At 36.4% G+C, this 17,168-nt stretch overlaps 1 protein-coding gene across 11 annotated transcripts in view; it reads left to right on the top strand.

Moving 5' to 3' along the window:
* Nucleotides 1-16,425, top strand: part of LOC118271176 (paired box protein Pax-6) — a 57,976-nt gene extending 41,551 nt beyond the window's left edge. For 3 of the 11 annotated variants that reach the window (XM_035587131.2, XM_035587138.2, XM_035587133.2), the window contains 5 exons: nt 4,821-4,973; nt 5,841-5,923; nt 11,570-11,751; nt 12,540-12,718; nt 14,925-16,425. In XM_035587131.2, coding sequence (XP_035443024.1) covers nt 4,821-4,973; nt 5,841-5,923; nt 11,570-11,751; nt 12,540-12,718; nt 14,925-15,013 — 686 coding nt within the window. In that variant the 3' untranslated portion in view covers nt 15,014-16,425. The remainder of the gene's footprint in view (nt 1-4,820; nt 4,974-5,840; nt 5,924-11,569; nt 11,752-12,539; nt 12,719-14,924) is intronic. The other 8 variants (XM_035587132.2, XM_035587135.2, XM_035587134.2 and 5 more) reach the window with 4 other exon arrangements.
* The last annotated feature ends 743 nt before the right edge of the window (nt 16,426-17,168 follow it).

Here is a 17,168-nt window from a genome sequence, read left to right as displayed (position 1 = left end):
TTGGCAGTTATGATCCGCAACACATGCCGACTGTTTCATATGGGGCCGCAACACATTTTTAATATTCGACGCACTGTTTTGCTCACGGTTGAGTAGCTTCGCCCAATGTTTCGGAAGTATACAAAATGGAAAAAAATATAAAACGCCCGATGTATTTTCGCACAAAAAGCTCTCTCGTGAGTGTGATTGACGCTCGTTGTATCGTTGTGTGACTACATATCTATGTGTGTGTATGCAACGTGTTTTGATGTGTTACGCGTTTTTTTCCAATTTTGTAGCTATTGCGTTCTGCTGTACACTTTTTCCCGTTGATTTGGGAGAAATAGTCGGACAAACTAACGTATTTCCGTGTTCACCTATTTTCTTTCTGCTGCGTAAAAAGTTACTCTATTTATTTTAGACTGTCATCAACTTTAAGTCTTTGACGGCCAATAGAAAACAGTTGAAGGCAAATCCTCCGCTAACGTCGGTCACCGGTGACCACCACGGCGTTCAATGTGTTAAAATCTTTTTTAACAAAAGCTTTTTTTAAAAACCTAGTTATCGAAATTCAATAATTCACAAACAAAAACATGAAACCACCAATTAAATTCTAAAACCAGTAACAAAACAAACATCAAATTATGTGTATGTTGTATTGTGTATCTAATCCAACGAACCACATAAAATTGTCCAATATTTGCCCAGTGGAACATGGCACAAATAATTGGACAAATTGTTTGTGTGTCGCTCTCTGATATACGTGTACACAATAGAATTAGCACAGTGGTGCGGCGACAAACACGCTGGCCACAATGGTTGGCGTTAATCAATCGCTAATATACTTGACGATCTTGGTTCGACCATTGATTTAGGAGTAACGTTACAATAGTGATTAGATTAATGCGTGATACGGTTATTGTAATTGCAAACAATGGCGTATAATAGTCATTGATACTGAGAAAAAGTTTTATTAAAAAGCAATCTACTGATTTAACTAACTTAATCGATCATTATTTGACCTTCCACTCTTCTAATGAATTGTCTGTGCTTAAGAATTAGTGGCCTAATGTCCTTTACTCTATGACACAACATAGACAGTCATGGTCCAATTTTAGAAAGTAAACACTAAAATGTACGATAAGATATAAAACGCAAATTTACATTCACGAATCGGAGAATAAAACGCTGTTCAACAAACGGTCGAAACGATTAGCCTTCTCTCTCACAATATCCCAAGTTTTCTGTAACCAAAAAACGGTTCAGAAAATATCAGTTTCGATAAAATTTGAACAATTTCTAAAACGTACACAACGGATCCAGTTAGGTATGAGCCGGGAACAAATATTTGCTAGTGGCGAACCAGTGACGCGGCGCGGCCGCTGGCAAATCATTCGTGTTTATACTTGTTATACACGCAGTTTTACTCCATTCAATTTGTTTTCATCGTATTCCAAATTGTTGTGTACAAAAATCGTATGTATCTCAATTGAAGAAGAAGATCCTCTAACTTATACTAGCAAAGCTACTTCAAAGAATAGAACTAAACAAAATTTTACAAAGAATTCCCTGCTTAAGCTCCATTTACACACGCCCGTATTCAGAGTCATTTAATGGTTACTTAATCCAGTCATTAGCAATTTTCGGAACAAAATCGTTACTAAGAAATAGTTTAAGTAATCATTAAATGTAGGAGTACGGCAGATAGTTACTTTATGCTGAAATGTTAATATGAGCTATGAAGCGTAGTGAAAATGTATTTTCCGATATCATTTTCTCTAGAAATAAATATAATTTAAAAGAAAAAAGTTCCAGGTGTCACCAACAAGTAACTAAAACAAAAACTATCAATACCGAACGATTCGTTTCAAGTGGAGCGCTCTTCAAGCAGTTAGAATAAAACAATGCCTTTTTTATTCGTTCCCAAAGTGGTTTCGCATCAAGTACAGTTGTTTAATTGACTTTAACATGTAAAGTGTGCTCGGTACTCGGCAACACGTGTTAGAGATTGTATTACATCGCAATTATACGTTTTATATCGTGAATCGCTCGTTTAATAATAAGCGATAAATTGTAATTGATCGTTTTGGTAATTTGAAGGGTATTTTGTACTGGGTCGATTTGATTTTGAGCACTGTGCAGTGTTTTAGGTTAACAATAGCGGTTTTTGTTTACGTCCAAACTTGAGAACGTATTAATTTTGGTCGAAGCAAAAGAAGTATAATTAAACGAACTACCTACGCACAGTCGTAAATAAGATAATATATCTGAACAAAAGAAATACAAACGGAGCACTAAACTTTATCTATTCTTATATCCCTAATGAAAATTACCCCAATTGTTCTCATTTGTAGCAACAATAATAAAAACTGGACCTTATCAGCCCCACGCTAAGTAATCCAGATGGTCACATCGAGGACATTTAGTGACTGCTTCAGAACAAAAGAAGCAAATCTATGTTGACCCCAGCTCTCCCTAGACGCTACTATAACGTATTAGGTGAGCGCCACACTTGTCCTCATAAAGGGGTCAAACTTAATTGGTTATGATACGTCCCCATTTGGGCGTGGATGTTTAAGTATTTGGAATTAATGTAGCGGTATATTTAGATTAATGTCTTATTATTTAGGGCTTTGGAAAAAAAAAGAGAAATTTTTAGGTCGATTGGTGCTTGAGTAAATTAAAAGATGGTAGATAGCGAGATCTCAAACCTCTTATGTTACTGAGGAGACTTGTAACAAGTCATTATGTATATTTTCACGTGGCAAAGTATAAAGAAATGTATCCAAGAGAACATTTATTCGCGGAAGCGTGGCGAATTAGGCGGATCGCGCCTTGTCCAGCCGCAGACAGCTTGTTCTTGAGGATAGGTCCCAAGATAGAAGCGAAAGCGGTTTATTATATTTTGTGCGAAAGAAAATTTGTTTGAAGATAAAGATTTTTCGTTTAATCTTTTGTGATGGTAACCATTATACTATAGCATTTGAGAGCCGTCACAGTTTTGCGTTAGCATTTTTTTACAATCTTGCATATACTCGCAGTGATCTTGTTAATAGCTGAGCAAATGGTCAGATTACGACCAATTACCAGAATCTTTTACACCGTTAAATGGAAGATAGTGACTTCAATTAGTTTATTATTTAAATACATACTTTTATGAATCCGCAACAACCTCTGCGAGCTCATGGTGTGGCCGGCGTGGTTGAGTGACAGTATCGATCTCACATAATCGCGCGCCGGCAATCGGCCCCCCACCTACGACCGTGTTTCACCCCGATAACTCCAATTCCGCTTTATCTCCCCGACTGCCGACTTTCTTCACTCCCCTTTGTGCTTATTTTCTCCAATTTTTTCCACCGCCCCCACTCTTTATTTCGTTCCTTTTCTTATTTTCTTACTACTATTATTTTCTCTTATGTATTTTTCGTGTTTCATCCCGCCCTTGGAAGGCCTTCCTCCCCGATAGAGGAAGTTTTTTCTTCGATCATTTTGTAGGTCGTTATTGGTGGAATTGTGGTTAAGTACCGCCGTCTACGGAATTGATTTTTTTAATGAATACCTACCCTCGCTTTATGTTCCCCGGGAATCGGTAATAAATAATGAAAATGCTGATTGTTAGGATGGAAATAATATTCGTAGATAACAAAGGAATGATTACAATCCATTTAGAAGTGATTTTGAGGTTAATTAAAAAGTTTGTAACTTTGTAGTTTTCTTTTAACGTTTTATCAAGCAAGATTTGTTCGATAACGTGATGAATTTCGATTAACCTATCGATTACAATAAGCGTCAAAATAAAACAAATTGTCCGTTTGTAAACACAAGCTCATTAGAGGTGTCGTTGTCCTAAGGGCGCGCGCACACTGGCGACGGCGACGCGCGATCAATCAAAATTGTCAACCGATTGGAAAGCTCGCCACGTTTCGCTGAGCGAATGTCGCGCATCAATCATGTTTCAAGTGTAACGTTTACACCGAGTGTGTTACAATTTTGTCGTTTTTTGTAGTACCTTTGTGCCTGGTTGAATTTAGTTTGGATAAAATAAATTCTATAGTAAATGTTAGGTGTGCTCTCCAATCCCGATCTCTCATGTTTACTTATTTTTTTTATTTCACTAGATCATTATTATGATTAGTATAACGAATTATTACATCCATAAAGTTCTGTGGACATACGAAATGATTATTCCTTTTATCGTGGGCGTATTTTTTCAGTCACTGCTAACTTCCATTACTTATATTGGCTACACGCCCGCACAACATCGGTGTATCATCAGAAAATGTGACAGATTGCGTAACAGTACGTCTATTGAACGGAATCAGTAAGCCGTGCGCACATTACCGATCCGAGAATCGAACCCCAGACTCAAGTGCTCCGACCATAAAGCAAATTAATCAATTAGCTGGAGGCATGTCGACAACATTACGAGTAACGTTTAATTTCGCTATCACCCTTACTTTGAGGGTAGTAAACAACCAGGGTGTATTGGTCCCTGTTGTCGAGCAAATTGTCGGTAATGAAGGGTCATGATGACTGGTTTTTATGTAATTTCTCTGAGGGGTAATTTTGTGCAATACTGCTGACGCATTTGCTTGATAGTCGTCGAGTGCGACGTTTTGTTCGAGTGCTTTGTTGATAGTTTATGATGAAGAGCAACTTCTCTTTGTATGTTCAACGTTTTGTTGGTGACTCTTACTTTAGGACCTCTGAGGCGATTCTGATCCCTGATGACGTAAAAGTCGATAGAACTTATTAGAAAAAAAAAACTCTCACTAAATCACTGGATACTTTCTTCAAGCACTTATTTTCTTCAAATGTATTAACCTGAATATTTTCTCCAGCAGATCCATTACAATCGGAGGCTGGGTCGGATGGCAACAGCGAGCACGCATCATCAGGAGACGAGGACTCGCAGATGAGGTTACGACTGAAGAGGAAACTGCAGAGAAACCGAACCTCCTTCACCAATGATCAGATAGATAGCCTTGAGAAAGGTAAGACAAGATTTTACTCATGGGAGGAACTGAAATACATTTTCACCTCTAGCTATTTCCTTCAAAAGTAGTGTCATAGTAAACTCATCGTAAATAAAAATTAGGTATTCATACTTATCCTAGCGTAAATTCAATTCATGATCTTGCTTCAGCAAAGTTTCATCTAAACATGTCAATTAATTTTCTTCTTAAAAAGCATCCATCACTCCTTTCACCAGCTTGACTATTCACATACCCATATGACTCTTTTTAATTTCTCTTTCTACTCTATTTACAATTTCAACCTCTTGTTATGCATCTCCAAACATTTTCTCTTTATCTCCAGTCAAAAATGTACTCCAATTCATCGTCAGAATGTCAGCAAACATCCCTTCACCAGTCAATAAGTCCCAGGAGTCTTCATAAACCTATTTCCCAATGTCCTTTTCATCTTATTTATTGTTTGCAATAACACGGTTATTAGTAAGTAAATAAATATGGTCCCCCGATGTTTGATCTGCTCTCGGACGGTGGCAGTGGGCCCAATTATTGATGTCGCCCTGTGTTAATCTTACTTATTCCCTGTTTGTTTGTTTGTTTGTTTCATATCGTATTGGTTTATTGCCTTAGTGATTGAGAGGTATTTGTTGTTGGTGCTTTAGTTCTTTGTTAACTTTGATGTTTTTTGCTTTGTTAGATTTTAAACTTCTAATTTAGTATGTTGGTGATACAAGTGTTTATCTTTCTTTAAGATTATTTTCATGATCATTATCTTCTTTTCCATCATTAAACTTTTAATCATCATTGAGTTGATACTATCTTATATTTAAGGAAATTCTCCTACATTTTCCATCTGCATTCTTCTAACAAGTTTTATTTTTCCAACAGAATTCGAACGGACGCACTACCCGGATGTGTTCGCGCGGGAAAGACTGGCTGAAAAGATTGGATTGCCTGAGGCACGTATCCAGGTAAAATAAAATCCAGTTTACACCGCGGTAAGGTGGCTGTATCGATATGTCATCGTTAACCAGTAACTTTGAATTATTCACTAACCTTTCGTTATGTAGTTGAATAACGCGGTGGTTCTGTATCTTATTTTAAGAAAGGAGCTGTAATTTATTGGGCGTAAAATTCGGAAGTGATGGATCTAATGAATAGTTAGCTCCTTATGCCTTGTTCGCACTACGCTAGCATTTTAGTCGAGTAGCTAGAAACAAGAGAGAAGCTAAGAACTCGCTACTGGATTAAAATACTAGCGAAATGCAAACAAGACATTAGAGATATTAACACCAAAAACAGGAATGTCGATAAAGAAGGGAAAGTTACGTTGTATAACATTTGAGCCATAATACAAAAAACCAATAAAATAATTTGATCTAAATGTTCAAAACGGATTTGAATAAAATCTCGCTAAAATCGGACAAGGGCTTTATTAGGGATGCGTTCATAAGGGCCTGTTTACACTGTCTGTTTGTGTAGCTACCCTGTATGTAGATGCGTCTTCAGTAAACATACTAAAAAAACAAGGGTGGGTAATATTATAGCGAGAATATGTACTTATTACATAGCAAAAGTAAATATTTTGGGAAAACTACGGCGGTAATGTATTCAACAATGTTTTTATTGTTTGGATTTTTCAACGGACCATGTTTGTTCTCACCCGTGCTGTTTGCTTATCATTAATTTGGAGTAATTAATAATAAGAGTAATATTACTATAGTTTAATGTTCGTATGGGTAGGTAGGTAGGTATGTGATATTTTGGTAATGTATTCCATTTCCGAGGTAAGGTAAATATTATTATTTCGGTTAACCAATTGAGGTGGAAAAAGATGTGAATTAATTATCGTTTTGCTCCTTTTCTCGTTTTAAACGTGGAAAGTTATTAAGAGGCTTTCGTATACTAGAAATAAGTTTGAAAAAGGGGTTGATAAAATGTTCAATAGATATTAAAATATCACCCCTAGGAACAATGTAGGGTAAATAACGTTCTATTCCACTTAACGCGACGCACTTAGTGTTGCCAACAGTTTAAAAAGTCGTTTATCAAAGTGTACAAAGTTGGCGCAAGTTTTATAATGGTCTAATGTGATTTTGACTGCAAACCTTTTAAGTTTGCAACCTTTTTAGATACTCGTAGAATATCTAATTAAAAATTGAGTGCTTTTTTTCATTGAAGCGGATTTTGTTAACATTTCATTTGTTTTAATTAAAATTAGTTTTTGCTTTCAATAAATAAAATTTGTTTTTAAAAGTGGGGAGATAGCGCATAGTAGATTGGTGTTATAAGTATAATATATGTAGATAGTTAGTTACCTACCCAATATTAAGGTTCATACATTATATGTTCCTAATGTACATGTCAATGTCTGTGTATACCTACACAGACGAAGCTTTACGTCCAAAATGAATAGCCACTAGTAAAAAGAACAGTTTTTAATAAAATCATACTCACATCCTAAAATAAAAAGCATACGAATACATTTTTAAGGATCTAACTTTCAAACTCTAAAAAGCAATAGAAAAAAAAATCTTCGTAAATAAAAAGTAACTACCACAAAAAAAAAGAATATAAATTCAAAAGCAGACACAAAAACTAAAACTTGAGTGAAACATGAAAAGTGGGAAAGTTCCAACGCCGGAGTTTTCTTGTTCTCTGTGCGAAAAAAGAAAAAAAAAACAAGATGGCGGCAGACCGACATTGTTTTCAGCGGGAGTTCGGAGCCGGGCTAAGCTGTTACATTAACCTCTCGTCTCGGCCTTAGTTAACATTCCGAGCTGCTGTCATACATATAACATGGTCAACAAGTACTTTGCTGAGCTGTATACGAATAAAGAACCTATTATCATTACTTATTTGTTAATAGTTAAAAGAAAAACTGGGCTTTTTTCGGTTTTTCGAACAATGTCTCAGTAGTAGCACGGAGTCTGGTATTGTACCTAGTATATTGCAATAGATTCACCCTCTATTAAATGGGACTTATGACACAAATGAGTATACATTGTATAGCGGTATTACGTGCCGTAATGTGCACTTCGGCCTACCCCTTCGGGAATGAAAGGCGTGACATTGCGTATTTGTTAATATTTTTAAGCTTATGTTTCCGTTACATTTAAAAAAGGAAGAAAATTAGCTACGAAAAATTAGATATTACTTTTGGCATACATATTTATGACGGAATAACTATTTTTTGTCAATTATGCTACTAAAGGGCTCGTTGCTAATCTTCTATAAAGAAATCTGTAATACATATTGAAACTGGGCTTCGTATTTAAGCACAGCTATAGGGAAACGGTTTCATGTCACACAAACATCAAAATAAATACAAAATGGGGCCAATATCAAACGCAAAACACAGCCTGTGGGCTATCAGTGCTCATAAAGCTTCATTGAACTTTAACACAGCGGCATAAAGTCTAATTTCCCTTGTGTAGTCCAGGAGCTAGGTTTCCAAGGAGTAGCGTGAACATAATTTGGAATTCCGTGGGACCACGTGTTGCGGAGTTCAAGGCTGTGTCTAACAGTTCATAGTGTCTATGATAACTCTTAAAGAGATAGAAGAGAGAGACAAAAGATAGATAGAGATAATTGAATAGAAAATAATACAAAGTTTTGTTCAGGCTACAGAAGATAGGTTCTTTGTTTCTTAGAAATGAATCGTACACGAATCTTTTCTGATATGTGGAATAAAACAGCTATGAAAATAGAGATGTAAATCAGAACCAATACTATACAAACTAGCTTCCGCCAGCAGCTTCGCTCACGTACCCGTGAGATAAAAACTATCCTATCACTCTAGTCAGCTCATACCCTGTTTGTATACCATTTCATCAAAATCCGTTCAGTAGTTTCAGCGTATTTGACGGATAAACATCCAAACAAACAGGCAGACTTTCACATTTATAATATTAGTGTGATGGTAGTCTTTTATTTCACTTACCAAACAAAAATCAGCATTCAATTATGTTTAAAATGAAATGTTAGACAATATTAAAATATGATGAGAATTATCCGGAATATTGTCCACGTGGCCACTGTTACAATAGGCTGCCGGGTGAGGTATCGATCCCGGGCCTACAGGAAGCGGGGGTGCGTTTCCGGCCGCGGGAGGGGGGGCGGTGTTTTGAAAAATTGGCACCCATTGCCGCACACAAACATTTTTACTATTAAAACAAGCCAAATTCAATTCTATCTTCTAAGCAATAAGGTGGCAATATGAATACTTAGTAGCATTCTTGAGTAAGTGTGGAGATTATGTGGTGTTAGAAATGTGTTCTGATTTATATTGTTTTCTGAATTTTTGTAATGTTTTGTTTTAAAACTCTTTAGCAGGTTACAATGGAAATATTAGCCCTATTTTTGTACAAAATGAAAACTTTAATAAATCATGTAGCTAGCTCCCGAACTATATCGTGTCAAACTACTGTCAGATCGTGTTGTGATAACATTTGTTAAGCTAATTAATTAGCACTTCAAAATCACATTATGTAGCATGGGATAACAATTTCAGTGACAAATGAAAACAACACATAATCATGACATTTCAATAACAAATCCTGTAATAACCCTAGCTCCCACAATACATGACAACAACTACTAATTAACAAACTTTACTAAAAATACTAAAACAACAAGCTCCATCATTAAAACAGTAACAACACGAGAACTAATAAATTAAAATACATCATACTGTATTAATAAGAGCGCAATTCACAAGCAAAAACAATTACGGTCCGCAACTCGTTGGTTGTGTAACCAAATTATGGGAAATCCCATTTGGTAAGGAACCCTCGGTAACTTTATTTTCATCCCAACTATGAGGGTAGGAGAACAATTTGTAAAAGGCCACGGGAAATAGCTGAGAGGCGGGAAAAAGGCCTGTCATCGCTGTCATGGCGGGGTATCTATAGATGGCGGGAAAAAATGAGGCGCATCTCTATATTTTAGCGTGACGTAAGGCATGGGACACACATGCGTACGAGCTCAGTTTATTGGATTGGTGTAAATTTTGTAACCTTACCTTAATATCTCTTGCAAGACTTTTAACACCTTATAATTACGTGTTACAGCTAAATACAAATATATTAAAATGAAATATTTACAGTACCATTTAATTTTAGCTTTTTAATAATCCAGTTGGGTTTGAACATGAAAATTAATTATCTACAATGAGGCTTTGTAAAAATGAATTCTACGTTGCATTAATAATATCATCATTATATAATTTGCGTGGCGATTACACTCATTATGTGCTGAGTAAAACTGTAACTATGCATGAACGACGAATGTGCCGACGGTTAATTTGGTAAAATATTTTAGCGCAGTTAATTAAAACCGAGTTGATTAAAGTTTTATTTTTTAATTATTATGTTTTATGATGAAAATTGTTATTTAGGAGCTAAGTAGATTTTCGCCTGCAGCTTTGCTAGGCGTATTAAAATCTTATCATAGATTAATTTACCTCAAAAATCATTCTGTTCACTACATTAGTGAAAATCGCATAAAACTCGAATCACTTAATTTTGAACTTATAACAAACATTTCTTTTATTATTTAAGATTTATGTGTATGGAACTTAATTGTACCTACAATAAATATTGGAATGTTTAATAAATAAATACAGAAGTAATAACCATACCCAATTCTGTTGTAAATCTTGTGTACTATGTACACTATGCTTTTTCGGACCCTCGGTTCGCAAGCCCCAATAAAATATAGTCGGCAACATTCTGGCGATCCTGTCGGAGACCGGAGCAATAATATTATGACATATTGCCTCCACAAACTTGTACCGACTTTTTTTTCTACCAAATAACGTTCTTACTTACATAGATACTAATATTTACTTGGTTTAGGAATAAGAAATATTGTATTTATTGATTTAATGGCACCTAGTTGCGTCTTGCAAATATATTTCGATAATACATATAATATAGCGTCTAAAAAGAAATGATAAATTATCTGGAGGTATTTTTTTTTTAATATGGCAACGATGTGATCTATGTAGGGTAGTATCACCATTTTCTGGAGGGATTCTTTTAAAAAATATGGTAACAATGTGACAAAAATGTAGGGTAGTATTACCACCTTTCTACCTACTCGTATTTGTAGCAACAAACCGTACGACCAGCGTAGTTATGTGCTGAACAATTACATAGGTGTTACACTATGCACAATGGTGGCAAGTCTGCCCGCCTTCACAAAGCGCGGGAAGGCTTCGGGCGCCATATTGTCGTCGCCATGGCTGCCGGCGGAAGTGGCGCGCACGTGAGGGCTACTTCCGGGGCCACGTTCCGTTTCACGCAGTTCAATGTCACAATATAGTGTCCACGCTCCGTTTGTTTTAATTGTTTAGATGTTCAGTTACATTTGAATTTTTGTTTTGAAGTTTTATTTCAGTTGTGTAGGTAGTGTTGGTTGATTGATTTGTTTTTTAACTTTCTCTGAAATAGAATGTTGGCTTTGGTTAAATCTGATTGAGCGAATGAGATTAGAAAATACATTCCTTACTTAGGAATATTATACTGACTTTTGGAACTCCTATCAAAATTATCACCATGAATCCAATAATATCGACTCAAGTATCTATTTCTAATTGTACTTCTCTTTAACAGGTATGGTTTTCAAACCGGCGAGCGAAGTGGCGTCGCGAGGAGAAGCTCCGGAGTCAAAGACGTGATGCCCCCGCTGCATCACCACCTGCGCCACCAACACCACGGCTGCCACTCAACGGAGGCTTCAACTCCATGTACAGTCCCATACCGCAACCCATTGCCACCATGGGAGAATCTTATAGGTAAGTCCAAGGAAAAGAACAACAGAAAATTTTGTTACCCCACTATAGATAGAGGCCAGAACATGAAGATGGCATAGAAATAGAATACTACGGTTGATTTGGGACTTTGTATTTTATCAAAATCTAGCTTTTATAAAGAACATTCCTGAAATTTTCCTTCGTACTTAAAAATGTCGGTGATGTCTGACTAAATAAACTTACAAAGTACAATAAAACTTTGTAAAACGTACACTAGAAAAGGAGGAAAGAGGAAACCTGCAAAGTAAACATCTTAAATAAAAATCATTAGATAAAAACGTTAAAAGGTTTTAAAACTTACGGTAGGTATCGCCATCTATCATCGAGCGGCGACACTAATTAAATTGCGCGCGAAATCGAGCGGCAAAGGTCGCGCCTTCTTACGTTTCCCGCCAATGCACCGAGACGCTACGAACGCTACCGACTTTCCACATCGATTGATTTTTAATACTCAACTACGAGTTTTACCTTTCGTCCCGAACTAATGAACTTAGCGGAATGAGTGTCTTAGTTTTATTCACGGGGAATCTTTTTTGCTTTCATGCTTCTTTTAATTTTGTGTTTGTTTGATTGGTTTATCATTCCTATTTTGTTGTTTCTTCGCATTTAATCATCACTAAAACACATTAGTTATTTGAAAATGCAACAGTTCTTGGATCAACTATAAATCTATTACTACAGTAGGAACGAATCCACGCTTATTGTGTTCAGTTTTCTTTCCTTTTTATTTATTTGCCTTCAATATTTTTCACTGTGTACGACATTGACAGTGCGCTTGGTTCCGACAGCGCGATGTCGGGCGGGCTGACTTCGTCGTGCCTGCAACAACGGGATGGCGGGTACCCCTACATGTTTGGCGACGTGCTGGGCAGCGGAGGCTACTCCAGAGCACCTGCAGCTCATCAACAACACGCTGCGTATTCGCAGCCACAGGGCACTGCGGGCACTGGTGAGTTATGAGATACTTTTTAATAAATAAGTTACCGTTTACCAATGGTCACGCTTGTCTCCTTTTGGGGCAAACGGAGATAATTTATGATTCTATCATCTTTCTTTAGGTTCATTCTTCATTGGTACATTCAACTAAGATATGTTATAGGACGCTATATTCTATAAACCTACTTAATCATGATAAGCGTTAACTCTGTACATAAACAATAAACGTCTTCCGACACGATAACTTGTAATTCCTGTCAGCAACAAAATACGAAAAATGCTACAAAATCCACGCAATCGGCACGAGAAGCTTTGGAAAATATTTACCAACTTCGTAATAAAATGTAAAAAAATTGCTGAGTCAAGAGCAAGGGGCGTCTGGCCCACAAGACCGCGACATGATGGGGGAAACAAAAAAAAAGAAAAAGGAAAAATAGGTATTCATGCTCCGATTGGATTTGCTGTTGTCTGTTCCTTACAAATAGCTTTTAAATTGATTTTGTTCATAGATAGCAGGAGTAAAAATATATAAGATACATAGACAATTCGCAGCTTTAGAATTTATAAACGTACATACATACGCACCTTAAACAAAACGTGTCTAAATAGCAAGAGTGTAAATTTATTATTCAGAAAAAGACTAAGCCGAAAGGGGCTGGCAATGCTATTGTTTTAAAAAGCAGTAACTTTTCCATTTGATATTATATATCACGCGGCGGACATTTTTAGCCGTAGGTGGCGGAAAGCGGTATGAATTATTGTTGTTTGGGGCGTTTCGCGGCATTGTTCGTCTGCCGAGTTTCCAGCACCAACCGCGAACAAAAGAGTTTTTCACAATTCAAAATGCACGCTCTCGTTTCATTTACTCTTTTGCGCTCTTTCGACGGGTGCATTTCCAGCTTCGTGCGGTATTAAATAATGCGGATTTGTTCTACTTTTCGCTTTTTGGCTCCGGTTCTTTTACGAATTCAACGGGTATGAGGTATTTTTCATTTCAGTCAGAGTCCGAGATTACTTTTTTGTCAGTATATTCTTTTTTTAGGAATGATCATGTTATTTTCAGTGTAGAATGAAAATATGTGATTAATATGTTCAGTTTATTTCTAGTCCCAAACATTTGTGCGAAATTATTAACATAGAAAGCGTCAATAAAACGTTAGTAAGTTTGTAGGCATCATAAATATGATGGCAGAGAGACACAGGCCATTGACTAAACGAGTCTCACAGGAGCTGTTTAGAGGCGATAATAACGTGTAATGAATGTAAACGGTGGTACCCCTTTACCAACGCCGGCGGAACGGAAAACTGTTATCGGGCGGCCACACGCGCGGGCCGCTCATCGCAATAAGGGCTCCATAAATCTAGACGTGCAGCATATTCGTCATGTAATAGGTGTATGTGTTTTATGTGCGATAATAATGTACAAGGGGCGCTCACACAGAGTAAAGGGATGAAATAAATCACTTTGTTTAGTAAAGTTACACTGAATTTGAAGTTTTACACACTTCCAAAGCTTAAGTTCATTGAACACCGAATCGTTTCAATACACAAATCGGTATAACTAAACTAGAGACTCAAGTTATCACACGGAGCCTTATGTTAGACGGTACACTCGAGAACATAATCCGAAATCTGTTCCCAAACATTCGCTCTGTTAGGCAGCTATGTGTATAGCCGGGTATGAGGCAACATCAGACGGATACGGTTAGCTTTATGACGGGCGCGACGTCACATAATCGAGCCAGACCTACCGTGCACAGATAACGCGATTGTGTGTAATAAACGGAATGCAATCGGAATCCTATTAGACATATGGCCCCATCGATACTGATACATGACGTTAATAGGCTTCACGTTTGATTGTGTTAACATGTGCCGTCGATACCGACAGCTTGATTGGTTGCAAATTGTCTCGTGGAATAGGAATTTTCGATTGATTATCGTGTTGGTAGGTTGATATTATTGTTCGATGTGTTTGTTGTAATTGAGGTTGTCTAAAGTTATTGCAAATACACTAAATTCAATTTTAAATTCTACTTATCAATCAAATTCTGTCGGTTAAGAGATACTTTTTTGTGAATAGTCCTACTTAATATAGAACATAGTACGCTTAACACCTCCGTCAGTGGGTTTTATCCAAGACTTGAATATTTTTTTAAACCAAAAAACATAATCGCTGACCAAATAGTAATAATGAACTTTTTCTTTGTTTTCTATAGGAGTAATATCAGCAGGCGTGAGCGTGCCTGTGCAAATCCCATCGCAAGGGCCGGACCTCGCATCGAACTATTGGGGACGGCTTCAGTGATCTCAGCTATTCGGGTTCCCGCATCGGCTACTGTCGATGCCTGAGAACCCGACCAACATACCAGAGTCCCCATCTAGCGGCGAGATCGCGCACAACTACGCCGACGCGCATTTGTCTATGAACGCCGCCATCAACATGACGGCCGGACACGATGCCAATGTTTTGGCGGCAGATTTACAAGAACAAAACAATTCAGTGTCGTAAGTGTACACAAGACTGTTTAATATACCCCGTTCGTTTCACAATCCAGTTATTTGAATTTTAGTGAGATTTCAGTTCTAAATGGTGCAAGTTAATTTATTTTATGTTTGTATGTATGTACAATAGTTTTCGGACTACACTTTAATATTAAGAGGCAACTGATGATGTTCAAAATTAGTCGTAAGCAAACGACCGTACACGATGATGTGTGCTGCGCACTTCCGAACATTCATGATATTGTACTTATAATTTAATTTATAGTTTGCTTAAACATAATACATACATGTATAGTAAATACAGATATTTAGGCATGTTTCATTGCGTACGGTCAATAAATAAAATAGTAAGCTAGTAACAATAGCGTGCAATTGTAAATATAGAACAGCGCCATCTATTGTCGAGTAGAGAAAGTTTCTTTAATGGCAGCCGAGAAGTCCTCGGCGGGAAATAAATGTAAATTGTTTGTGCCAACGTTTGTAATAATCGAGTGTTATGCGCCCTTTGCGTGCACAACCCTTTCTATTTCTTTGATGTATGCAATAGGGGTGCGAAATGTTAATGCTATAGAGAAAAAAAACGTGGCAATGAGCTTCGTTACGGCGTTTGTTTCACACCCCTGCCTTCACGAACAAATTGTCATACAAACTAATCATGTTTGTACTATTGTGATGACTCTTGTATAATATTGTTACTAAATAGATGTTGTACGTAATGTGTCAACTCAAGTTCATTAGCACACCTTGAAACGAATTAATTTATTATTTATTGGTAAAATTAAGATAAATAAAAATATCGCTGTGATTAAAATATTATTAAGATTTATATAATTATTTTACCATCAACATTGTGGGTTATTTGAACGAACTCCTTTTAAATTTACAGCACTGATATTCCTTATTGTACAAAACTGTATACAAGATGTAATACTTACTTACTATGTATACTGAAGTCAAATATTTCTGTCATTTTTTTCTTAATGGTGCTGGATTAGCAGCACAAATTATCATTTAATTATGTAACTACTTGATAAATATGTACATTTATAATATATATTTTCATTAAAAATGCAATATGGACGTTGATAGGCGTTATGTATGTAATGTAATTTAGTTTTGAAAGTAAGTGTATAATAAATTATTACTTGGTATAAGTGCATATAGGTTGAGGAGATTACAGTGAAAATTTATTAATAAATATTGCATTAACCATTATTTTATTGTTTTCTTTGCGACCCCTAATACAGTTTGGGATGACGAATGGGACGTTTTGAGTGTATCTAATGGTCTAACAATGGGCTAATAAAGACGCATATAAAAATAATATTAATAATTTCTAGTTGGAATTTGAACCTTATTGCTACTACCACCCTTACGAAGAAATTATTGCGTTAAGTATATTTGGGCGGTGTATATTAATTTTGTGTCGGTTAACTTTGTATGGGACCCTACCCCATGCATTCAATGGGGGAGGGCCAACAATGGGATGGGATTAAACGTGTTGTATCGAAGGTATTATAGTGATCTAAATGAAGAGGGAACTTAATACAGTGCGTTGGTGAAATGTTTTAAATTAATGTGACGTCAATTGCAACGGTAGGTATAAAAATTGATATCAAGGAATGTAACGTAAGGTAAGTCTTAAATCATATGGTGTCATGTAAATATTTGTCCTGTATTCTGTCATAGTTCAGACAAAATAGCTTTATATAGCTAGATTTTTGTATAATGTGCAGACTTCAATAATAATTGGTTATTATTATAGCTACATATATCAAAAGTGCCCAATAGTGTGTTACTTTTAATACAAATTAAAAAAAAAGTTGCACAATTTCATGTACTGTCACTTAAATTGAAAATTGTACTGTCCTGTTTGTATGTAGAGTCTTGTTATCCTAAAATCCATTACCCAACACATATCACCAATTACCTACACATATCAAAACATTTCACTCTTG

The sequence above is a fragment of the Spodoptera frugiperda genome, chromosome 9, assembly GCF_023101765.2.
Source record: "Spodoptera frugiperda isolate SF20-4 chromosome 9, AGI-APGP_CSIRO_Sfru_2.0, whole genome shotgun sequence".
Taxonomy (NCBI): domain Eukaryota; kingdom Metazoa; phylum Arthropoda; class Insecta; order Lepidoptera; family Noctuidae; genus Spodoptera; species Spodoptera frugiperda.
The sequence above is the reverse complement of the archived record's forward strand: the minus strand, read 5'-3'. Positions and strand labels throughout refer to the sequence as shown.